This window comes from Benincasa hispida, chromosome 5 (assembly GCF_009727055.1).
Source record: "Benincasa hispida cultivar B227 chromosome 5, ASM972705v1, whole genome shotgun sequence".
Taxonomy (NCBI): domain Eukaryota; kingdom Viridiplantae; phylum Streptophyta; class Magnoliopsida; order Cucurbitales; family Cucurbitaceae; genus Benincasa; species Benincasa hispida.
The window spans coordinates 47373208-47400189 of NC_052353.1; the positions used below are offsets into that span (position 1 = coordinate 47373208).

Below are 26982 nucleotides of genomic sequence, written 5' to 3' on the forward strand. Positions count from 1 at the left end.
CCCCCCCCCCCAGTGTCTTGTCTCCTCCCCCAGATCTAAGAGGGCTTGAACGACTGTTTCTGTTCCCACCATTTGAGGAAGTTGGTTGTTTCCTCACGTCTTGAGAGTCTGGCTAAGGTCATATAATCATTCCGCTGCCGCATAGGCAGAGGGGAGATCTTGTACTCTTTGTTCATACAGCTTCGACTTTGCCTACGGTTTCAGCCCTTCGACAAAATAGAAGACTTTGTCTTTCTCAGACATGTCACGTATGTCCAACATGAGTCTCGTAAATTGCTTCACATAATCTCTGATGTTGTCCGTTTGTTTCAACTCTCGAAGTTTTCGTCGAGCCAAGATCTCGACATTCTCAGGAAAGAACTGTGAACGAAGTTCTTGTTTCAACTTATCCCAGGTATCTATCATACATCACCCTTCTTGTATGTCCGAAAATTGTGATCTCTACCACAGCTTTGCATCTTCAGGTAGATGCATAGTCGCTAGTGTGACTTTCGACTCCTCTGTCACGGTGTTCGTCGCCTTGAAGTATTGCTCAAGGTCGAATATAAAGTTCTCTAAAGCCTTTGTTTCCCGCACCCCACAGAAGGGTTTTGGTTCTGGGATTTTTATCCTACTCATTTGCATTGCTTCCTCAGGTGGGGCCTAGTTTCCTACAGCTCGGATGGTGAGATTACCATCGCATTCACATCCGCATTCTTGGCTCTGATGACATCAAGGGCCGATCGAAAATCTTCAGACAGATCCATTACATCTGAATTATTGCTTTCTGGGAGTCGTCCAACTCTTCGACGCGCTCCTCTATGTGGGTAACAGAGCTCGATGAGCTATCCCCATGTTTAAAATTGTCGGATCGTGCAGCCTTTGTCTCTAGGGTCTCCACCCTCATCATCAGTTCTTTGATGGGTAACCCGTCTAGGCGGCCAACTATCGCATCAATTCTGTCGTCTTTCTCGAAAACTTCTTGCAACCGAGTCTCCAAGAAACGAATACTATCAAGGACTTCTCTCAAGTAGAGCATTTGCTCTTCCATCTCTACTAGTCTACCCACATGGGACTTATTCAAGTTCTTTGTCACTGACATGTTTACTGATTTTTCCCTCTGAGCCAACTTGGCTCTAATACCAACTGTCACAATCGCACTTTCAGAGGCTTCTCTTAGCGATTGTGCGGTACTTGTTTCTGCTCACGAACAAGTCAGCCAATCCGAATACAGAATGTCGATGGCACACCAAGTGCCTCTCGCAACCTCCACCCCTGTTTTAGGGAAAACGGTTTTAGAAAACGGGTTTGGAGAAAAAGGTTTACGTAAGCATTTTTTAGTATACGAGTAAAGAGAGAAATATTATAGTAGACTAGAAAGCAATGAGCAACAACAATGGCTTTATAGCATACTACTCCTAGAATGGGAAAGTGATGATTAGTCTTATCCCCATATAGTACATTCTGAACAAAAAGCCAACTGACACCTTTGCATATGCAAAAGGGTGAGCGGTCACTTACAACAAAAATACAAGGAAAGCAAACTAACTTAACTAATACAATACATGACATGAAAACATTATAAAAGGGGGCTGGATTGGACATGCGGCCATGGGCAACAGGCCCTGAACTAGCATGATCATGACACTTCGTATGCCCATGAACATGAGATTCACCATAATTTTCTTGATATAAAATCCCAATCTCCGAGGTAAATCTTCCTCTACAAGCTTCTTTTTTTTAATATGACAAGTTTGTCCGTTTTTATCCATATATGACAAGTTTGTCCGTTTTTATCCATGTGAGTTATATATAAATAAAAATTGATTTAACAAAAGGGACTGATTTCAACCAATAAAAAATTAGAGGGAACCTGATCAAATTGAAAGTTCAAGGATGTTATTATAACCAACATCATAGTTTAGAAGCGATTTGTGCAATTTTTTCCAAATTTATATAATGTTCCAAGAATATCCCTTATGAATTCATTGATTTATAATTAATTTAATATAATTTGAATTATATAACATATTTATTTTTATTAATTTGGATTTCTTTCTTAATTAATATAGTTTTTATTATTTATATATGTCATTTTTCCACCAAAATAATATATATTAATTTAAAATGTTTTTATTGAACAAATATTAATTTAAATTTGAATTCGAATTTGAGTATCTTTCTAAAAAAATAAAAAAAAATTAATGATAAAATATATGATTGACAGTATTTATTTTAGTTATAAAATCAAATTAAAAAAAGAGTATTATGTTGTGGTAAGAACATTTTAGAGTGTTCCAAAATATTTAGATGTGAAAGTATCTTATATTACCGTAAAGACAAACATGTCAAATATCTACTTTATGGAAATCTAAAATTCGGAAGAGACAAACAACTCCTTATACATAATCATAGTGTTGTCATCCAATAATTAATTTTTCCATACATGGACACCATTCTTGAAACTTCGGAATAAGAAAAAGTGGGTCCATTGTAAAAAGAGAAGGAAAAGAAAAGAAAAGGATCCTCAATTCAAATAATTTTTTAATCTACCTTTTCGTCCGTTTTTGGAAAAAAAGATTTAAAAAATAAAGAGTACTTATTTTAAATGGTGAAATTATTGAAAGTATTTTTAAATATAACAAAAATATTACTATCTATATATATCTATTATTGTCTATCATTGATAGACGATGATATTTTACTATATTTATAAATAAATTAGCTTATTTTCTTATATTTGAAAACACTTTAAAAAAAACATTTTCATCTTCCTTTCTCTTGAACTTTAAATAAATATAACAAATTGAAAATGTGATACTATTTCTACATTTTCTATAATGCCCCCAAAATAGAGGTGATATTAATTAAATTGTTTTGAGAGATGATATTAATTAATTATCATATTTAGTACTATTCATCGTATTTATATTGTTGTTTGAAAAACATATTGTCTAAATAAGGTTGGTAATTAAATAGGAGAAATGAAGAAGTCTAATTATAGATCTTAATTTAATAGAAATAAATATAGAAAAGATATGATGTGGAGTTTCTTATTTGGAGATTAAATAATAAATATATTTTAAATGCTTTTGGTTTAACTTTTCAAGTATTAATTTTGAAAAAAAGAAAACTTAAAGTGTAACAGTCACTGAAAAAATGAGTTTACGGAATAAATTGGTTTGGGATAAACACTTAAAATCAACTTTTAGAAAAATAATTTCTTAGTGTTTAATGGTTAATCTCTCTCTAATTTGTATAATTCTTAAGGTTACCAAAATGCGTTTAAAAGTCATCTACCTCACGCGCACTATGTTGTTGTGGCTACTATCACCTTTCGTCAGCCAACTCTAGCTACTTCCATTGTCATCAACCAACTCCGACCACCACTACCAATACCTAATGTAGGTGGTGGAGGTGGTTGGCGAGGATTGGAAGGAGGGGGCCAGTGACCATCTCAAAACATTGTCTCCGGTGGCCACCTCTGGCCAACTCTAGCGGTCGTCTACCACCTTCGACTGTTGCCACCACCAACTCCAACAACGACCACCCATGTATACATATTTTTATACTTCAAGAATAAATTTATTAACTAAAACGAACATAGCTAAATTGACATAAAACTTATTTTATCAATGTTGTAGTCAGAAGTTTGATTCTCCAATCCATGTACATATATTTTATAGAAAAAACTCATCATTTCGTTGAATTTGAAGAAAAAATGTAAATGCATTCATGATCCAAATAAATTTCTTGGATTTTCTATTTTACTATTTGAATTAAATCTACAAATACAAATAGAACATATTTTTTACTTAATCGAATGAGATATACTTAAACAAGAGACTCAAATGTCATTTTGACATCTTTTAACTTTTATTTTATTTTTATTTTGTTCTCCAAAGCTAGTAAATTTTCAAAGAGAAATTATTTCAAATGATAAAACTGTTGAAAATATTTACAAAATATAGCAAAATTTTAGAACTATCAATGATAGATGTTGATAGACATCAGTGTCTATCAATGTCATTGATAGTTAGCATCAATCAATCATTAATAGTTCTAAAATTTTGTTATATTTTATAAATATTTGGTTCATTTTTCTATATTTAAAAACGGTCGGTTTCTAAATATAGTTCTATAACTTTATTTTAAAAGTAAATAAATTAAAGTCTTCAAGTACCATTTTCTTACCTATGTGAATTTATAGACAACACTTATAATAGAGTTTTTTTTAGTACAATGATGTAGGTTTAAATGCTGAATTTAATTAAAATCTTTACATGTTAAGTTTAATTAAAGTCAAACATCAAAAGTAAGCTTTATTTATTATACTTTGTTGTAGAAATCTTAATTGGAATGTTGCATCTCTTGAAAAATTGAACTTTTTAAAACTTGAATATGCATAATAATTAATAGGAAATAAAGCTCACATCATTATTCTTATTAAGAGGCCAAGTGTAAATAGTATAATTTATATCCTTAAAATTTTATTTGATTTTTCCTTTGCAATATATATATATATATATATTAGGATCTTATCCCAATAAAATGTTGCTGATCAAGTTTTTTTTTCCCTTAAATACAATTTCCCTCAAATTCAGTCTCTACTCCTTGTTTGGGTTATGGTATTACAAGGGGAATATATAATTTACATATAATTCATAATTTTTTGTTTTTTAAGGAGTAACAAAGAACTGAATAAAAAAGTACAAGGTTACATCACGAACCACACACAACGAAAATCACTTAGAGTAAGGAGTCTGTTTTGTGAACAACATAATGAGCCAACTCATTTTGACTAAAAAAAACGTGAGAGAAAGGAACAACACCAAGTTTACCACCTTTTTCTTTTGTCTCAGCAATAAAGAAAGAGACTTAAAAAATATCGTCAGTTTCCTCGTTCAATTACTTGCAACCTCTAGACAATCGGATCCAACAAAAATATTCAAGAAGAAAAGACATGAAATACTTTCAAGTCCAGAGCAAATGGTCATGGCTTCAATATTAAATCAATAGTATCAACAATAAATACAAATTAGAAACAAAATATTAAATGTTAGTAACCAATTAAAATCTTGTCAAGTATATATCTGCCAAATATATATAAGCTTTAAATTATAAAAACATATCATTAAAGCTCTATTCGATAACTATTTCATTTTTTTTAAAATGAAGTCTATTTTCTTACGTTTTCTTACAATGGTTTGCATTTTTATAAGTACACGAGTTGAATTCTTAACCACTTTCAAAAAAGAATAACAAATTTTTTGAAAAGTACTATTTTTTTAGTTTTCAAAATTTGGTTTGATTTTTGAAGATATGGATAAAAAGTAGATAAGAAAACAAGAAATTTAGAGATAAAAGTGATGTGTGTAGCCTTATTTTTAAAAACTAAAAATAAAAAAATAAAAAAAAATTAGCCAATATTTTTTTGGAAAAAATGTTAGTATTACGCAAGTATTAACCATACTGGAAAATTTTAAGTATTACTGAAGTATAGATATTCTATTTATTTATTGTTGTGGGGTCCACCAACATTAAAAAAGATTATTTATAAGAGATCAAAAAAAAATTATTTATAAAGACAAAATTATAGTGTAGATAAAGAGTGTTCATTTTTCATTGTCTCTCGAACTAAATGATCAAATTTTGAATCTCTCATCCCATGTCGAGGACAAGAAAAAAATAAATGATCACTTTGTCCAACTACATTTAAGAATTATTTACAAAAGAAAATTTATGAAAGTCGAAAAACCTAAAATATTTATTTTTATTATTATTATTATTTACAATATGTGAAGTGAGAGAGAATTAAATCTATAATCTCAAGATGGATAATATAAACTTATATTAGATGGATAATATAAACTTATATTAATTGAGTTATATTTATTTTGACTCAAAAAATTAAAATTGTCATTTAATAATAAAAAAATAAAATAAAAGATAACTATAGATAGATATTAGTAGAATTTAAAAAATCGAAAGTATGAATATGAGTATATCTCAATTATTGTTAAGAATATACTCTCTCCTGTTCTATATAGTTAGTTTAAGTTTAAATTTATAGAATATGTGCATGAGTTTTTAAAATGTTAACTATGGGTAAAGAAATTTTTATTATTTAAAATAATTATTTCACATATTAAAAAATAGTGGAGCAATAAATATTTGAGGTTGAATAGCCGGAGAAAACACTGGGTGTGAGGTGACAGTATAAAGGCAAAGAATATGCAGACAACGAGAGAATTAAGCTTCTTCAAAACCAATCTCCACATTTCAATTTCACTTCCTCACTTTCTTCTCTGTTTTCTCAGTTTTCAATTCCCCATTCTCACACTGAATTGCCCAAATTCAAAATCTATACCCATTCCATTCCCCCAATCATGGCCAATCTTCCTGACTCTCTGTTCGGAGAATCGTCGTCTGCAGAACCAACCACCGCGCCGGAACCCGTCATTTCTCATCCTCCTCATACAGACCTATCCAACGTCTCTGTCCATGAACTCATTCTCGCTCTCAATCACGCCCATACTCGTGAACGTGCTTTGCAGCTTCTTTCTCAGGTACCCTTTGCAAATGCCGATAAATGATTGAACACACTGTTATCTATCCGTTTAACTTTTTAGGTTTAAGGGTGATTTAACATGGGTTTAGATCAGGATATCATATTCTAGACTTTTTCTCGCTTTGGGATCAGAGCAAAGAAGAAAGAAAACTCATGAATTCTTAGTCCATTCCTAAAAGCAAAGAGATCATTTTACAGTTGACCCAAAATTTAGGTTCAAAATGAAATTTGCCCCACTTTTTAAAACATATGTTTTCTTTTAACTTTTTGCTTGTGTCATCATTAGCGGAAATGGCCGAAATGACATGATTGTGACATATGTTGGGCTCTCGACTCTTGTTCTCGTTACTGTACATCTTCACAGTCAATCCTTGTTTTGATTCTCACTACTCTTTCTATTTGCTCCCTTTTAATGGAAAAAGCGAGAGCAAAGAGCAAGAGAAAATCAAGAGTAAGGAGCGGAGAAACCTAAACTTGAAGGAGCGAGAGGAGTGAGAGTACCGAGAGCAATATCTCAACCTGCATGCATAAGGTTTCATTTCGGTAATTGCATGCTGCTATAATGTAAGTAGAAGGTAAAAAGAAATATACTTTTGAAAAAATGGGTCAAATAATATTCCAACCTTCTAAAATGGATCATACATACGAAAAGCATAAACACAAAAAATAACTTTTTGAAAGCTAGTTTTTGTGTTTCCAGAACTTGATTTGGTTTTTTTTAAATATTGGTAGAAAGTGTATAACAAAACAAAAAAGCTTGTAAACGTAAGTGGTGTTTATATACTTGATTTTAAAAAACCAAATGGTTATAAAAAGGGCCTAAATTTCTGTCACTGCATTGGTTGTTGCAAAAATGTTGGGAAAGAATTTATTAAACATTAAAATGCAAATGTTGTATTCTATTCTTTCCCCAATGATTCAAACTCTTCAGTGCAGATTTTTCGTTTTTTCTCTTCAGAATAGGAGCATGTGTGACAATTTGGCTGTTCTGATATGGCATTCCTTTGGTACTATGTTTACCCTTCTGAAGGTAACTCTCAATTGTGGCAATGCCTTTATAGAACAATCCCTATCTTCAGACTGATTCTTTTTGGTTGTGCGTTGTAATTGTAGGAAATAATGGAAGTTTACCATTTGCTGTCCAAGCCTGACCTTACAGAAAAAGCTTCAACTAGGGTCTGTCATGCTCTTGCTCTTCTTCAGGTTATGATCTCACCTTTGGTGTTAGATATGAAGTTGAATGAACAAAGATTGTTTTGTTTGTTAGTCATTTTGACTAGTATAAAATTGTGTTTCTCAATTCCTCTTCTGATACATGTCATTTAGAAAATGCACCTTTTCTCCATGGTTGAACTCAAAAATCAATTGTTTCCAATTTTACCTTCCTCTTGTGAAACTGTGTACTTATGTTCTGCAGTGTGTGGCTTCTCACCCAGAAACAAGGATGCCATTTATGAAAGGTAAAATCTCAGCAAAATGTTTTACATCTCTGACTTTATCTGTAGTTCTTCTTCCCTCATGTACGAGGCGTTTTATATTGGAGTTTAGGCAGTAATCAGTGGCTTTTTGAATTAGGTAGCATTGATGGCCTTGAGTTTTGCTGATCTTCCAGGGCTTCTGATTGAATGTATATTTATTTTGCAGCTAAGATTCCACTCTATTTGTACCCTTTTCTTAATACCACCATCAAGGAAAAACCTCATGAATATCTCAGGCTCACAAGCTTAGGAGTAATTGGTGCACTAGTGAAGGTAGTCACTGGTTTCTTTCCCTTACATTTTGTTTTCTGTTCTGGGATGAACATCAACACTTGCTAACAAGTACCACGATGGAATGATTACTTTGAAACAAACTAATGAGTTCAAAGACAAAAATGACGTGCACGCACACTCGCAAAGTTCCATTCCGAAGAAAAAAATTATCATTCAGTTCACATATCAAAATCAAATTCTTTATGTAATATTACATGGTATGCTTTTCTTTGTACCTATGAATTTCGTGAAAAGGTCAAACTGAAGATATGCAATCGTTTGGCCTACTCTTCTTGCAGGTTGATGACAAGGAAGTTATTTACTTCCTACTCAAAACTGAAATAGTTCCATACTGTCTGCGATGCATGGATGTGGGAAAAGGCTTGTCAAAAACTGTGAGTACCGCAAGACATGATCGTTAACCGAGTTTCCTATATTGCTTTCTCAATGATGTCAAGCACCTTTTATTCATTTTATTACAAGGTTGTCACTCATAATCCTAGGATCCTCCAGGTTGCCACGTTTATTGTTCAGAAAATTCTAATGAATGAAGAGGGATTGAGGTACTGCTGTATCATAGCTGATCGATTTTTCGCAATAACTCGTGCCTTGGAAACAATGATGGAAAGACTTTCCGAAGAACCCTCGCAACGGCTGCTAAAACATATTGTTCGCTGCTATCTTAAGCTATCTGAAAGTCCAAGGTTAGCTAAAAGATCCTCTGAAGGCTTTAAAAACTTCATAATTTGATTAGTTTTTTACCATTACCCTTTGTACCACACCATTGATTTTTTGCTTGAATTATCAATAAAGGGCTTGCCTGGGACTTGGGAGACTCCTTCCTCGGATGCTAAATGACAGTGCCTTTACCGACCTCCTCCGTGTATGTTTTGCAACAATAACAAAAGTCCTTCACTACTAAAATAGAAACTACTGCTATTTGTCACCATTTGTTCCCTTGATAATTTCTCAGAAAACAGAACGTGTATTGTTAAATATCAATCTGAGTGCCTCTTATATATCACTGGTGGTATAATTCTGTATTCATTCCTATCATTTAAGGTTCTTCAAGTTGTTGCAATTATAGATATCAATTCCTTAAATCTGATCCTTAGTTTATCACATTCTTTACATCCAGTTCTGGAGCTTATGCAATTATTACTTTGCAGGATGATCCGACTGTCATGAGCTCGTTCAAGCAGTTGCTTCGCAATGTACATGAGAATAGGTTACGAGACAATGAAAGCAAACAAGGCAATCCGAAAACAGGCTGAAGTTATGTGAAAACTTTGCCAATTCTACTGCACAGGATTACATTATATATACATAGCTGATGGCTTTAACAATGAGTCAGTTCTTCCATCTTTCACACATATCTTTACTATGTTTGTAGATCACATGAGTTAATATAAGGGGCCAAATGGTGAGTACATGTTGTAATTTGAACCACTTAAATCATAGTTTTAGGCTTTTTTTTTTCCTTCCACAGGCTTTTGCTATTTATTTTGAATTCTCTCTGTTAATTACAAAATGAAGGGGAATCTCACCTTCACTTTCACAATCTATCTTATTGTCTAATGGAACTTTGTGTTTAATTTGGATTTTAAAAAAAAAAAAAAAAGAAAAAAGAAAATGGCTAAATGGAATGAAAATATTCTTAGCACATGCAGCCACTTTTTCAAATTATAATACATTTGTAAATAGGCAATTTATTTGGACATATTTGGAATGAGATTGATTTTAAAACAATTAAAATTATTTTGTTAAGTTTAAAATTCCTATCAAACAAGTTTTTTTTATATATATAATTTAAAATTAATTTTAGTGGTATGAAAATTGCATTTAAAAGTATATAAACAAATATAAATTGATAATGAATGATAAAAATATATATTTAAAAGTGATTTTAAAACTGATAAAAAAAATGATAATAGAAATTCAAATATAGGTTACAAATTCTTCAAAATTCATTTGGAATAAATTCAAGATTTAAATCATTGGATGTGATTACCAATTTATTTTTTATTCGTTCGAAATTTAAATTTTAATATATTATCCACCAAAAAAAAAATGCTTCGAATTTTTTTATCATTGTATACCTAAGGACATATGTTTACTCTAATATAATAATCTAATATGGCAACCATATTATGACATCACGACCTCATTAAATAATTTTGAGATTATGTCGGTTAACATATTACTCAATATAGAAAAATTCTTGGTGGAAAAAAAACGGTAACAATACAGACATTTGTGATGTAATATAATCAACACAGTTGAATTGACATGTAAGGTGTTAAAAAAATATCAGGTTCGAATTATTTAAAAAAAAAAAAATTGAAACTATTATGAATAGATTAAATTTAAATTATATGATAAAAAAGAGTAATGTTACGCGGAATTCCAGCAAATCTAAAAAATTTTAAAATGTCATATGATAAAAAAGATTGAGATAAAGATAAAGAGGCATTGTTTTCATAAATTTGTAGAAGAGGGAGTTTAGATTAGATTGCGATATCCAATCAAACTCTGATTCTTCACTCTGTTCGTAAATCTCTCCAATCCCCACTTTTTTATTTCAACTAATTCAATTCACTCTCTGAAAATCTCTCCTTCCTCCGATGGCAATTCAACACAGTTCTTGCAATCCCTCACTCATCAAGTTCGGACTGGCTTTGATTGCCATCTCCATTACCGGTTACATTCTCGGCCCTCCTCTCTATTGGCACTTCAAGGAAGGTTTAGCCGTCGTTAGCCACTCTTCTTCTTCCTCATGCCCTCCTTGTTTCTGCGACTGCCCTTCTCAGCCTGTCATCTCAATTCCCGAAGGTATCTCTTTATTTCTTCTTTCTTATGCTCAGATCCGATTAGATCTCTTCTGGGTTTCCTCTAATTTTGCCCGAGGTTTGTTAATTTTCCCGTTCGCTTGCTTAGATCTCGTTCTGGGTTTTGCGTTTTTGTTGAGTTTCTTCTGTTTTGATGATTCTGCTCCTTGATTCTCGTTATAATGTGGGTTTTGTGTGGTTTTGAGCATTTTGAAATAGCTTCTGTGTATGGGTAATGGGCTAATTGTTTATCTGATCATAAGTGTGAGCTTATTTCTGAATTGAAGTCAAGTATGCTTTTTAATTTTCCTTTTTTGGGTAATTTGTATACTTACTTTGGTTACTGTCTGTTGTGCAGAATTGAGGAACTCTACCTTTGCAGGTTAGTTTCACTTTCTTTCTTAAATGGTTATAATGTTTTTGCTTCATCATTACAATTGAAAAACAACAATTTTCCTAAACTTTGCCATATGGATATCAAAGATCTTAGTATCTTAACCCTTTCATGATCATGAATTAGTTTGCATTATTCTAAGAAAACCATTTGATGATTTTTCCTTCATTTAAAGGTTCTTCAAAAATTTCAGGAAAATATACTTGTCGGGGTAGGCTCTTGCCTCTTAGGTTTTCGTAGGCCGTAAATGATGGTTGTGGAGTTGAAGTGGAAAGATCTTTGTTTGAGATAAAACAGCAACATAAATGGATTGAGGAGCATGAATGATCTGTAAATTACTTTTTTAATATGTTTAAATCTCAAGATTCATAAGTGTCTCTGAAACTAGTATGTGATGAACTGATGATAAGTGTGAGGCCAGAATCATGGTGGATTTGGATAGCTCATTGTTTACCATTTATATGAGGTTTCAGGCTCAGCTCTTGTAGACATCATAGCTTTTTGGATTTCTTTCCGCACATTTCAATCTTACTCCAAATGACATTGATGTCACCTTCCGTTCAGTATAGTTAACTGTTAACATAGTCGTAGATAAAAATATGACATGGAAAAAAGATGGATTAGATATTTTTCCTTCGATTGACTGATAAACTTCGACTACTGAACCATATTCTAATAAACACGAATATTGATATGACACGACATGAACACTACGACACACCATTTTTTTAAAATTTAGGACACTTTTATTAAAACATACATTTTGAAAATATATATCATTTTTAAACAAGAAGGAAATTCAAAGTGAACGAGTTTATTCATTTATATACTTAAAGAACATATAAAATTAGTTTAATGTATTTTGCCCTCAAATTTTATTATTTTTGTCATATTTGTGTCGACTTAGTTATGTAACAGTATTTGATGCATGTTTACCAAATATGTTTGTGCCATTTTGACTTTGTACTACTGGTGTCTAACATATCTATTGCTCTACCAAGTATCCGATATGTGCCAGACACGGACAGGCTTGCTTCTTAAATTGTAATTACTCATGCATTTTGCAGATTGTGTTAAGCATGACCCAGAATTGAGTCAAGACACAGAGAAGAACTTTGCAGACCTATTGTTAGAGGAGCTGAAGTTAAAGGAAGCTGAAGCTTTGGAAAATCAGCGGCGTGCTGATGTAGCTCTACTCGAGGCGAAAAAGATGACATCTCAGTATCAAAAAGAAGCAGACAAATGCAATTCTGGGATGGAAACATGTGAAGAAGCAAGAGAGAAAGCTGAAGCAGTATTAACTGCACAAAAGAGACTAACAGCTATGTGGGAGCAAAGGGCTCGCCAAAGGGGATGGAAGGAAGGCACTGCCAAATCTCGTACTCAAAAACAAGGAAATATTCAAACTGCATAAAGAGAGCATCCAAAACAGTAACACTTCCCCCTATTCTGCCTTTTTGTTTTCATATAAATATATATTTTTTCGGGTAGTAACTTAAATTTTACTCGACGTCGCGTCAAATAGATCGAAAGGATTATTACAGGTATGTTTAGCAAATTGAAATGATGATTATTATTGTTAGTTAATCATAAGAAAACGTTCATTAGTTGAAAGCAACTAATGTATTCTTGAAGAAATTGTGTTTACTTATTTGTCATCTTCACTGTCAATTTTTAAGGTCCTCTCTCTGACGACAGAAAATTCTTCTGGATTTGCACAAGTTGGATTTATACAAATATTATTTTGCTTTGCCATTGAACTACCCTGGTTGGGGGATTCATTGTTGAAAATAATGTCTTGGCTGCAATGGTGTAAAACCATGCCATGCCAAGATCATTAGTATACATTCTGCTACTGAGATCGGTACTAATTTGAAAACTACGAGTTCATGTCTCGTTTAGTAATCATTTGATTTTTTGTTTTTGAAATTTATGCTTGTTTTCTTCCAATTTTTTATTCATGGTTTTCATATTTCTTAGTAAACAATTAAATTCTTACCTAATTATCAAAAATAAAAACAAATTTTTTGAAATTCCCTTTTTTTAGTTTTGGCTTTAAATTTGAAAATACTTCTAAAATGTAAACAACTAAAGATAGAAAACCATGGATGAAAGTGATGTTTATAGACTTAATTTTCAAAAAGAAAAAGTAAAAAACCAAATGATTATCAAATAAAACCTTAGTTTTTAAACTTTTAATATTTGTGTCTATTTGGCCTCAATACTATAGATCTTTGAACTTTTAATCTTGTGTCTAATACGTTGATAAAATTTAAGAAGTGTTAATAGGCCCTTAAACATATGATCTTGTGCTTAATAGATCCTTAAATTTGTAATTTTATCTATTAAGTATTTGACCTATCCAATATCTTTTCAAATTCACAAAATTAATAGATACAAAATTGAAGGGTAATTGCCAAGAAATAGTATAAATTTTTTCACTTTTCACAAATAAACCATTTTCTTTCGCTTTCTCATAAATCAAAATAGAAAGAGCTAGATAAATATTCAATTCTCAAAGTTGGGAAAAAGAAGCAAAACAATAACACTTAAAATGAAAAGTTTTGTAAAGTTTTGTATTGGCCTCATGAATATATTTGACCAAAGAGAGTATTACTTGCGAGAAAAAAAAAAAAAAAAAATATTTTAAATGATAAATGTTAAAAATATTTATCATTAATAACAAAATATCATAATCTATTGCAGATAGATACTAATTTTAAATATTTTGGTTCATTTTTTTATATTTGAAAACAGAAAAAAGAAATTATCCAAAATTAAAAGTTCAGATTCTCGTTAATATAAAATTGAAATTTATATATTAAAGATATAATTCATTTTTTTAAAAAAATAAAATATATCAGACAAAATTGAGAGTTAAAAAGTTAGACCATATGCACACAAAAACATAAAATTTAGTTAATCATTGATTTTATTGATTTATTTTACCAAATCTTCCCATTTTGGCTCCTCACAGTCATACATACGAAAGAAGCCAAGAACAAGAAAAGTGCACCACTCTCAATTTACATATATTTTTTTTCATTTTCAATTAGCCCTTTGGAAAGCTGTAATCGAACCGCCCTCCCCTGCAATCGAATCATACCGTCGAAATATGTATGCCACAAACACCACCGCCGTCAGCACCACCAAATCCTTCCCGGCGCACTGCTTGTTATGCTCGCTCGGCATCCCCGTCTGCGGCCCGTTCGACCAAAACAAATAATCTAGCAGCGCCGCCCCTTTCTCCCCCCGGAACCGGTCCGGCTTAAACGCCTCCGGTTCTTCGAACACCTTCGGGTCTCTCATCACCAGCGGCTGATACCCACAAAGCAGCTCCCCTTTCTTGATGTTATATGCTGAATTGTAGGAACTTAGTTTGAAATCCTTTCTGGCTCTCGCATATTGGGTCGGAACCGGCGGGTCGAGCCGGAGTGTCTCGTAGACGACGGAGTAGATGAGGTCCATCTCTTTACTCCTGTCTCTTATACACATCTAGATGTGTATAAGAGACAGCCCCAACCTCGACCCCAATTTGATATATCTATATTTTTAATATTTTATAAGTATATATTTATAATATATAAAATAACTTATTTATCCGTATATTTATATTGTATAGACTTATAGTGTTGTGGATGCCAATATTAAATATCTAAATTCTAAATCTAAACCCAAAAGTCAAACCCAAATTTTAATCAAATTTTAAATAAAATTTTTATTAAAAAAATGGGAATCCCCGGAATTAGTAGGGGATTTCTCGCGGTAAATGGAGAATGGGGCCCCGCGGGACCCATTTCCCTGACAGGGGCGGGGATGGGAGAGAATTTCCCCCACAGGACTGGGGTCGGGGGACGCTCCCTCACCCCGGCCCGCCCCGACCCCATTGCCAACCCTATTCTAGGGCTTGGACATGGATAACCCACACTCTAAAACTCAGGTAGTTTGACTTACCAAAATGGATTATTATGTACGCGGGTTGTGATCTCGCTCTAGGTACTCTCGTTCCTTAGGGTGTAGATTTTCTCACTCTTATCTCTCTATTTCCTCCTACAACTTGTTCTCCCTCTCCTTTTAGACTCTCTACTCTCACTCTTACCTCTTTATTTTCACTTTTTGTATTAAAAGAGAGTAAACAAAAGTCAAGAGACTGAAAATGAGGGAGAGAGGAGCAAGATTTGAAAGCCTAGTATGCACGTACAATAAGATTATTTCGGTAATTTATATTGGTGATACCAGTAAAAGGTAAATAAAAAAAAATAAAAATAAAAACCTTAGGAGACATTTGGGGCAATGAGTTAATTATTATAGTTGGATTATGATAGTTTTTGTTTGGGTGTAAATTATTTTAGTTTGGTTTATAATAGTATGTGTTTGAGATGTAAACTATTTTAGTTTGAGAAATAAATAGTAAGCACGGTAGCAAATAATAAAAAAAATGATGAATGTAAAATAGTAAAAACTATAATAAATAGTAAATAGTAAATACTATAATAAATGGGGTTTTGAAATAGTGTTACTGTAGCTAATTGGAAGTTTTAAAATAGTTTTACCAGAGTTCATTATTTTTTTTATGATAACCCTTAACCCAAATGCCCCCTTACATTTTATGAAGTGAGGTAAATTTCATTTTGGGCCCAAATTTTGGAGCAGTGGTACAATTATCTCCAATTCTAGGTTTAATCCTTCCACTTCTAAATTTATATTTGTTAGACCTCTCAATTTTAGAAATGTCTAATAAGCTTTTGAACTTTCAATCTTCTCCTTAATAGATCCTTAAAACTTCAAAGAATATATAATGTCCTTAAAATTAATGTTAAATTATAAATTTAACCCTAAAGTTTGAAGAATGTTAGAATTAATTTTTTATAATTTATAATTAGAATCTAGTCCCTATGGTATGATAAAGTCCTCCTAAACTATCACTAAATTGTTTTTTATGGTAGTGACAATTTATGCGATCTTTATCAAACCATAGAAACTATTTATAAGATTTAACAAAATTATAAAGATTAAATTTACTTGGCCATTTATTAAAAAAAAATATCCCTATATTTTAAAATATTGTAATGTTTTTGTTGATCTTTAATCAACATTTCAAAACAATCCTTAGTGTGAATTAGAATTTTGAACAAAAAATACGGATTTGGATTGGTGGAGCAACAACCTTAAGAACAAAAATTTGGTTCACCAGCGAGATTATTTTCTTTATATATTTTAGCTTTTATATATATATATAAAATTCATTAACCAATCGAAATTCAATTAAACTTATAATTAACTTTTAATTTAAATTCTATTTTGGTTCCTGAACCTGAGTCTTATTCTATTTTATTCTCTAGACTTTTAAAAACATATGTTTTAGTCTCTAAATTTTTAAAAAAATTTATTTTGGTCCTTATTGTTAAAATTATATCTTTTTAGATAATAAATGAAATTGCATATATCATAAGTTGAGTAAGATGAAAGTGAACTAAAATATTCAGTAAAAAATTGTTTTACCACTTAATTCAAAATTGAAATCTTAAATTTTTTTAAACTTTAATAATAAGTATGGACGTAAATAGATGAAAATAAGATTTGATTTTAAAAAGTAGGATTAGAAAGACGGGTTCGTTGAAATGAAAGGGTTAATTAATTAGGAGTGATTGAGAGGGAGAGGGAGAGTACCTTCTTTTTGGACGAAATCATAGAGTCTTTGGTAGCGGGAGGCAATGGGGAAGAAGGGTAATCGGAACGAGTGGAGGAATATTTCTTCGAGGGGCTGTAGAACGCCGATGTGGATGGTGGGGCCAAGCTGGAGGCCCAGCCAGATTATGACGTCCATGTAGCCTGATTTCGCCACTTCCGGTGATTTTGCAGTGTCGGCTCCGGCGAGGGTTTTGGAGAAGAAATTGAAAAGTGCTGGTTGGAGAAAGTTTCGAAAGCTGGATTTTTTGTTCTTTGCCATTTCTGATTCAATGCCGTCCCACATCGTCGACAGGTTCGATTCCAACGCCGGTATCCAAATCCTCGAGCTCCGCCGCAGAATATCCGTAATGAAGTTCTTTATCTGCATTTGAATTCAATTCCGATGAGAAATTTTTAAACTTCCCACTTTGTCAAAAATCATGATTGAATTTTAATTACAAGTTGTTCCATATGTTTTATAATAGAGTTTTTCTACTACTAGTAGAATATTGCATTAAGGATCACAACGTCTTTTGTAGTTTATATCAAAGAGCAGTTCCTTGCAGGAGGCTGCAGACCCTCAACGTAGCACAAGCTTTATGCCACCTTTTGAGATTTATTTTCTAAAAAAAAAAATCAGAATTGGTCGTCACTGCCCTCCACGTCCCACTTTCTTCGTTTCCCACTCTGTTTTCGATGCTAATCTTTCCCAAAATTTTCTATCATGGGTTTAGTCCAACTCTCCATTATGTTCTTCATTTTTCATGTTGCGAATTGGGGATTTGAAAAGAAAGAAAGGAGCAAATGAAGTTGAGGGAAAGCCCCTGTGAGGAGTTTGTTGTGGCATTGGCTCTTATTGGAACGAAGAGCATTCCGGCGAGTTTCGCAGCGGTTTTCGATGGACTTGATGGGAATGTCATCACGGCTTCCATGATCCCAATCTGCCCTCGCCGGAGTTCTTCATAACTGGACCAACTGGGGCAAGAGGTGGAGATAGATTTCATGTTTAAAGGACCCCCAAAACATTTTTTTTGCAGGGGGTTCGCCGGCGAAATGACAGCGGATTGAAAAGCTAATTTCACATTGAATTCTGTTTTTTTCTTTGAGGAAAAAAAAAGTAAAGCTCTTATTGTGCCATAATGGAGGGTGTGCAGATATAGGCGCAGACCCTCTTGAAGCAAAGTTTTGTTCAATAAAAAATGATAGATTTGAAAAGTTACTGTATAACTCTATGTTTTCATTGACAAAGAAGGAAAAAAAAAAGGACTGGTTAATCACTAAACCTTAGGAAACTATTAGAAAATAAAAACCAAAATTCTAATATGGAGAAAATATATCTTTTTAATTGAGTTATTTTCAAATGGGCAATAAAGAAAAAAAAAATACATTCCATAACTTTGAATTTGATAGCACGTTATTTTAAGGAGGGTGTGGTAGCATTTTGGTACACTAGTTTTCGTTTTAAAACTGTGAAAAAAAAATGCTTTTATTTGGTCCGTGCATGTGACATTTCATATTAAGAAAAGTATACTTTTGTTAATTTTTTCAAAATAGAACATTTTTTTTCTCTCTTCTTTATGAAATATCATCAAAATGATATAAACTTTATGTCTTTATTTGAGCCATGACTAAGTGTAGCTAATCTGTTGCTCCTTCACTCTTATACACACAAAGAAAAACAATATTTCTTAAAAATTAAAGTGTCATGTGTCATATTCCTACTGGATGCACAAAAGATGGGTGTAGTCCCATTGCACCCAAATTTTTTACTCTTTATTTTGAAACCACCAAAATGTTTGTACCATTGAAAATAGTTATCATAGTATATACTATTGATCTTCTCCTTATCCTAAGAATATGAAACTTTGATCACATTCCTAACATCCTCTTATTTTCTCTCGTCCCATCCATGGCTGCCACCATCACCTCCTCGTCTTTCCTTTTCTTCTCTTTTCTCCTTCCTTTTTTCTTATTCCGTTACCTCTTCCTCATTCCTTCTCCAATCTTCCCCACATTTATTTTTTAGGGAAAAAAATTTTAAAACCCAAAATTTCATTGTCACTTGCGCCTCCCTTGGTTCAAATCAAGAAGTATGGGCGAGTAACGGCAACATATGACGGTAGAGTAAGAGAGAAGAAAAATATAATCAAATATTAAATATTATTTTTTAATAAAGAAAATGTCACATCAACTTTTCATTAACTGATTAACATAAAATTGAGAATTATTTTCAAATAAAAAATAAATAAACCAACTTATTTACAAAAATAATAAAATGTATTTTGTCTATCAATGATAGACCGCAATAATGATAGAAATCTATCAACTATCATTGTCTATCCCAAGATAGGACGAAAACTAAAGCATGTATCAAATCATCCATTTTAAATTCAAGTTTGAAAACTTAAAAACTAAAATAATAGAATCAAAATTGTATTTTTTTTTCAATGAAAAATTATTTAAACTTTATTCTAGAAGAATAGAATCTAACCAATTAATATATGGATATAATTGAAAAGTTAAATGATATGAATGAGAGGCAGTAGCATTTATTAAGTGGGAACTCAGATGAAGGATTTGAAATTACTCGTTTCATTCTCAAAAACAAACAAAAGCATGAAAAATATATTTCCAATCAATTATTTCAAGAACAGACAAAGAACTGCAGTTCTTGCATTCCCAACCACTTCTAAATGTTTAAAATGAATATAAAACAGATCTCACCAAATAGATTTTTATTTGTTTATTTATTATTTTTCCTTGAGATGCGATCAATAGATATTTACATCCAAAACTCCAAAACCACAAATATATTGTATCAACCATTTATCTTCTAAAAAGAATATAGATTTTATAGAAAAAAAAATCAACCATAAAGAAGCAATGTGGACTAAAAATCTGAAAAATTAAAAGTAAAGCGGACTAGAATTTGGAATTAAAGGAAGTTGAAAGTCGTATTTACCATTGGACTAGCTACTAATATTAATACTATGATAAAGAGAATAAAGTTGAAGAGAGTTTGAATCCTAAACCTATATTAAATCTATGGATATATGTGGCACAGTCCTGATTAATAATTACTAGCCTCTAATAATTTGTTCATGTTATTTTATCTCTTTTGTTATATATATAAAAGGAAATCCGAATTACTTATTGCTATATGAAAGAGTGCCTTATTTTAGGGAATCTTGATTATTGATTAAAGAAGATTAAATAAAAATGAAAAGAATCAAAACCCAGATCAATAATGAGGTCCTATCGTATGGGACAAGAAAATGACATTTGTAAGTAAACGTACAGAAAAGGTTCAATTGCCAATAGTTTCTGAACATCTTTCTATAAAGGTAAAAAGTTGAAATCAATTGCTTCAAAAAGAAAAAGAAAAACTGAATTTTAAACCTTGAATGAGAAGATGAAGAAGGGGCCGACCACTCCAATTCCAAAGCATTGAATGAGAAAAACAAAATACTAATTGTAATAATAAAAGTTGAAATAGGTCCAATACTTTTTGAGATTTGATTTTATTAAAATGCGCTAAATAATAATAAAAATTAAGTTAAAATATCATTTTGATGTCTATAATTTTAAATGTATAATTTCAGTCTTCTATTTTTATAAATCTTAAATTTAGTCTATTAAAATTAATTACATCAAAGAGTTATGTTTTTAAAATTAATAGTAAAAATGTTAATAAATAACAATAAGTTTTTTAGGAAAAAAAACAATAAACAAGTAGTATTAATTAAATTTAAGGTTTTTTTTTTAAGTAAGACTAAATTGGATATTTGAAATTATATGGACAAATATTGAATAAACTTCAAAATATATGAACCAAAATAATATTTTAATCTAAAAATTATCATGCAAGGATATATAGAATAAAATATAAATATGTTTTCGATTTTTTTTTGTGAAAATATTAATTGATAACAAAAAGTTTCTTTTAAAAAAAATAATGATAAACTAGTATTATACAGTAAATCTAATATTTATTCAAAGTATATGACTAAAATTTGATGAATTGAAAAAACATGGAATCAAAATGATATTTTAACGAAAAAAAAAAAAATGATAGCACCTTGTCAATAAACAATCAACAAAAATGGAAACTAGAATAATTTAGGCTCATTTAGGTCACCTTTCGTTTTTTTTGTTTTTTATTTTTAAAAATTAAGTTTATTTTCTATCATTTTTTTATCATGATTTGCATCTATCTAAATACAATGGTTGAGTTCTAAACCAAATTCTAAAAATAAAAACAAGTTTTTAGAAGCTACTCTTTTAGATTTCTAAATTTGGCTTAGTTTTTTAAACAATTAGTAAAAAGTAATAACAAATGAAGGAATTTAGATATAAAAATAATGTGACTTAATTTTCAAAAACAAAAAATAAAAAAATCAATGTTCTATTCGGTAATCATTTGGTTTTTTTTTTTTTTTTTTTTTGCCTAGATATTACTTCCACCCTCAAATTCTTTCTTTGTTATTTACTTTTAATCAATGGTTTAAAAAACCAAACCAAAATTTGAAAAATAAACAAAATAGCTTTTAATTTTTATTTTTTTTTTGAATTTGACTAATAATTCAATTATCGTACTTAAGAAAGATGAAATGAAAAAGAAATATGCGTAATTTTTAAAAAATCAAACACAAAAAATAAAATGGTTACCAACAAAAAGGAACTTTAGTTTTTTTAAGTTGCAATATTTCTCTTGATATTTTGAAAATGTTTTCCAAACTATCGTTAGAAATATATTGTTTTTAATATTTCAAATAAAAATTGAGACCGAAAACATCGTGGCACATATCTAAAAGGTGTGACTAATAAAATGTGTGACTCACTAAATTTGTTTTTTTGGTTTGGTTTTTTTGGTTTGTTTTTTTTTAAAAAAAAAAATGACTAAATTTGTATTCTAGTCTCTCCACTTTCAAATTTCAGCTCTCCTAAAAAATTTTAAAATATTTTTATTTCAAATATAGCATAAATATTTATGAATATTGAAGATAATATTAATAAATAAAAATACTTTAAGAACAGATGGCGAGTTAGTGATGCTTTTTATAAATTAATTAACTTCTTTTTGTCTGGAAAAAAAAAATAAAATTAAAAAAGCTGGCTTACACGTGACTTCTTCTTAGCGCGGATCAGAGTGAAAAATGGGGGGAAATCCCCAAACCGAAGATGCCAATCGGAACCCTAATTAACTTTTCAAGAATAGAAAATGCGAATCATCATTGACCTAAGAATCGAAGAAATTTTCCAGATCGTACCTTCGAGTGTTGAGATTCCGACGTATCCAAATATGCACAGACTCTCATATTTCCGGTGAAACTGGTGCTCGGCATGAAATCGCCGACCAGAACATTCTTCTTCTCCACGATTTCCATGTCGAATAGATGCGCAAACAACTTGCAATCCAGAACCGCAATTACTCTCGGATCGGTGAAGAAGAAAGGGAAAGACGGAGGAACATTCGTTCTGAAAACTGTGCTTCGATTCTTCTCCATCCGAGACCTGAAGAACTTATCCGGTCCTTGAAACCAGTAGTAATCAAGCCGGTCACCGATGGATCCTAACAGCGGCAAACCGTAGTTGCCGGGGATATTTCTGAGCGGTAAAGTCACCGGAGGCGGCGAAATCGATGAAGGCAGGGAAGGCATTCCGCCGGAGGTCATGGTGACGTGCATCTATTTCAGATTTGTCGGAGCTTGAACGGTGGATTTTATAGGTGAGTGAGGTTGCTTGAACCTTTCCGGTAGAATGAAGAAGGGAACATTTATTAGACGAGATTTGTCAAGTGGTGTGATTACAGAGGGAGAGTGACGTGGCTGTTGCTCATTTGCTTAACATTAATGATTACAAAATTGTGGATAAATATACTTTTCAACCAAACAAACTTAAAATTGTTTTTTAAAAAGAGAGAAAAATATGGCAAAAAAGAAAAAGAAAAAGAAAAAACCAGGATTTGGATCCATAAATTTTAAAATATCACATTTTTTATTTTTGAATTTAATTTCAATTTAGTCTCTAGATTTCAAATGGTACAAGTTTATGTTTGAGATTTGAGTTTTGTTTCAATTTAGTTTCTAAATTTCATGATTTATATTATATAACATCATTTTTTTTCATTAAATACTCATTTTCAATCTTTTAGTATTAATGTCTATTAATTAATTTAAAAGAATTACAATGATTATAGTTAATTAAGTTTTTACTATTTTTTATCACTATCAAAATCAATTTTAAATTCTCTATGCTAAATATTAAAGTGAATATTCAGTAAAAAAATATGAGATTAAAAATATAAAATATTGAAACCTAATAACCAAATTGACACAAAACTCAAATATCTCAAAGGTTGAATTGTAACATTTTGAAACATTAAAAGCTAAATTGGACTCAAATTCAAAATTATAGACTAAAAATATAATATTTTAAATGTAGATATAAAATAGAAACTAAAGCCAAAATCTTGAAGTCCAAGAATTATCTTTCCTACCAAGAAAACTATAACTTATAAGCTTCTTTGTATGTGAATAGTTTATTTCTTATAAAATAAAATGGTAATTGCAACTTTAATAAATAAATAAATTGCAAATTGGGCACGTGTCCCTAGGTTTTGTTTTTTTGCAAACATGGCAAAAAAACTTCCACCTAAAAATTTGATTGTTACTTAATTGTTATGTGATTGTGATTGCTATCTGTTATATGTGATTGTCACACCTGCAGTTACAACAAATTTGAAGTCATGACTTTAGTTTCTTAAAATATATTTGTCATACAATGTAATTTTCCAAAATAAAATAAAGATCTTTTCTTTTTGAGGAATGAGATGAAATGAATTGAAGTTCAAAGAATTTTATGAAAAGTTAGTTCAAAATGAACCGGATCGAATTGTCCATCCAAACTTATTATTAATTAAAATAAATGTGTTGTTCTCGTCAGCCGTGCATGGGTAAATCCAAACTTTATTTTTAGATTTACTCGCTGAATATACTTCAGGCGGATAACTTAGATTATGTTTTGAAAACTGTAAACTATTTTCAGATTTTATGATCTAAATTGTGCAAATTCTTAAAACAATACTTTTATGTTTTCATTGTATCTAGATTTTGAATTTAAATTTTAAAATACATAATTATATTAAGTAGAGATAAAAACATTTGGAAGTACAATATTTCACGCAGTTTATTATATATATATATATATATAAATCCTATTTTGGTTTTTGAACTTTGAATCTTATTCTATCTTGGTCACTGAATTTTCAAAAAGTTTATTCTAGTCCCCCAACTTCTAAAAAGTGCCTACTTTGGTCCATTCTCTTAAAATTTTGTTAACTCTTAAATATAATGATGAGGTGACTTGTATTTGTGGATGACTATGCTGTCAAATAAATTAGTCCCACTAAAAAAATCGAGTTTCAATTTTGAATTAGGTGGTAAAGAGGTTTTCTATAAGAGATCTCAAAAGTCATTATCCGTTTAAGATTTTGGCCATTCACTATTTTAGTCTGTTTGTTATTGACATTTTATTTTTCTTCATCTTGTTCAACCTACGTTAGATGCAATTTCATCTTGAAAAGATTTCATCCTTATAGAGTCAACAAAATCTTAACAACAAGGATCAAAATAAACATTTTTTAAAAATTTAGGGACTAAAACAGATGTTATTGAAAGTTTTGGGATCAAAATAGAGCATGTTTCAAAGTTAAAGAACCAAAATAAAATTTAAACTAAAAATATAATATGGATTATTAAGTGCATTATAAATTTTATGATATTATAAAATAATTATGATATAATTTTTTAAACATAAATCATATTCATAGATAAATTAACTATAGTTTATTGTCAACTAAATATTAGTGGGTAAGTATAAATAGTTCCATGATTTATAAATTTGTAGTATCAAATACGTTTTAAACAATTGTTTAAATTATAATCCAATTTTTTTAATATGCTACCAAACACATTATTGAAAACATTAAATAAAACTTTATTTTTATTGAATCATTTGTTTTCAAATTTATGTTTTAAATTTCTCTTCCAAATGGGCCATATTTTTTTAAAAAAAAGATCAACCATAAAACCTCATAAATATGATCAACTAACTAAATTTATAATTTGAATTAAAATCTTGTTGTCAAATCGAGTCTAGCTCAATTTGCAGTATGTACTAATGATTAAGAGGCAGTTATAAATCTTGTCAGAAGACTGTATGTTAGCGGGAGTATACTTTGAGAAAGTTATTAACCTATATTTAAAATGGTATAAATAGGTCATTAGATTTGTATATCATTATGCATTTTATTTTCAATGAAACTCTAGTCGTGTTTTACATTCTTTCTCTCTGTTTATCTATCCCTAAATTTAATGTTCACGATAAAATTGAACCACAAACCTCTTAGTCGTTGACACATATTTATAAGCTAATTAAGTTATGTTTATTTTTTTAAGTACAAGATTGATTAAGGATATATTCGATTTAACTAATATTTAATTTTGAAAATAGATCATTTTTTTAAAAAAAAAATTGAAGCGTTTGACACAAAATAGTTTTTGAAACACTTTCAAGATGTATTTTAAACGATTTTTATCAAAAAGATTTAAATAAAAATGATTTTTTTTAAAAAAAATATTTTTTTCTCTAATCGATCTAAACATAACCTAATATTGAGATTGTTATGGATGATTTTGGACCAAAAATAAATATACAAAAAAAAAAGGAAAAAGAAATTGAATTGAGATCATGACAAGACATGTTGAACCAAGCGAAGGGAGTGGGTCTTTGGGCCAACCTTTCCCAAGGTCACAACCACAGCTCGAAGGCCAACCACCTCCTCAGCCCCTAGCCTCAATCTCGCATTTCGAGGTTGAAGAGCCTAATTAACCTATGGGACATGAATTGGGCTTTTGGGCCAACCCATGCTTGGGTTCATCCTCATCCTCAAGATCGAGGAGTCAAATCATCGGTATGTTCAACATGCCTTCAATCTAGTAAAATTGAAGATTATCTTATTAGATTGTGAGATAACCAGATTCCTATAAGAGACATGAGAACACCTAAATCAACACCAATAATAAATATATCATCATAATGCTTAACTTGAATCTTATCCTCAAATTCACAAGCTTCCACATTTTTTCACTCTCTGATTAAATATCAGAATGTGTATGACAAACACCACATCTGTGTTCAGATTTTCGCTCTTTTTTTCTTTCAAGTAAATTCATTATTGGTATCACGTGAAAATCATCTTCAACTTATTTTTTTCTTCTTCGTTCAATAATTATTGCTAGGTTTCAAATTCAAGATTGATTCATAATTACAATGAAAAATTATCTCTATTATCCAATTTTATCAACAAGTGCATGTGAAAAAATCAAATATCAAGTTTAAAACATGGCTTTTTTTTTCCCCTCTTTTAGTTTTTACCACGATATTCACTCAATTGAATACCCATGCTATATTTTACTCAATTGAATACTATCCTATATTTTATATATTTTTATCACAATATGAAATTTCCATGGTTACATCTTTAGAAAAATATTAAAATATTATTTTGTTATATTTATTTTAACATTAGATTATAGAAATAAAAATATTTCTTGTATAAATTCATAATATGTATATATAGAGATGTCTACAGGACGAGAACAGGAAATACTACAATGTTTTTAAGAGTAATAAACCATTAAAAAATATGTGCATATATTGAAATATAAAAATATTGAGACAAAAATTAGAAAATAATTGTTGAAGTATTACAAAATAAACTAATTA

General features: G+C 30.6%; 3 protein-coding genes across 6 annotated transcripts; 2 read left to right on the plus strand and 1 right to left on the minus strand.

Annotated features, from left to right (window-relative positions):
- The first annotated feature begins 6196 nt into the window (after window positions 1-6196).
- Window positions 6197-9842, plus strand: LOC120078396 (CCR4-NOT transcription complex subunit 9). 4 transcript variants are annotated; one of them, XM_039032669.1, is made up of 10 exons: window positions 6411-6548; window positions 6973-7114; window positions 7509-7580; window positions 7664-7753; window positions 7968-8010; window positions 8195-8301; window positions 8601-8696; window positions 8815-9005; window positions 9115-9184; window positions 9471-9842. In XM_039032669.1, exons 3-10 carry the CDS (start codon window positions 7518-7520, stop codon window positions 9573-9575), a joined length of 765 nt encoding a protein of 254 aa, XP_038888597.1. In that variant the 5' UTR covers window positions 6411-6548; window positions 6973-7114; window positions 7509-7517; the 3' UTR covers window positions 9576-9842. The 4 variants fall into 4 exon arrangements, with proteins under 4 accessions (XP_038888594.1, XP_038888595.1, XP_038888597.1 ...); XM_039032666.1 differs by lacking the exon at window positions 6973-7114 and having other exon boundaries at window positions 6197-6548; window positions 7482-7580; XM_039032667.1 differs by lacking the exon at window positions 6973-7114 and having other exon boundaries at window positions 6197-6548.
- Window positions 9843-10708: 866 nt separating this feature from the next.
- Window positions 10709-13274, plus strand: LOC120078397. Its single transcript, XM_039032670.1, has 3 exons — window positions 10709-11133; window positions 11488-11511; window positions 12591-13274. Exons 1-3 carry the CDS (start codon window positions 10926-10928, stop codon window positions 12935-12937), a joined length of 579 nt encoding a protein of 192 aa, XP_038888598.1. The 5' UTR covers window positions 10709-10925; the 3' UTR covers window positions 12938-13274.
- A 1158-nt stretch (window positions 13275-14432) lies between these two features.
- On the minus strand, window positions 14433-22967 carry LOC120077364 (fatty acid hydroperoxide lyase, chloroplastic). The gene is made up of 3 exons (XM_039031248.1): window positions 22464-22967; window positions 17168-17575; window positions 14433-15018 (listed from the first exon to the last, which is right to left on the minus strand). Exons 1-3 carry the CDS (start codon window positions 22878-22880, stop codon window positions 14572-14574), a joined length of 1272 nt encoding a protein of 423 aa, XP_038887176.1. The 5' UTR covers window positions 22881-22967; the 3' UTR covers window positions 14433-14571.
- Between the last annotated feature and the right edge of the window lie 4015 nt (window positions 22968-26982).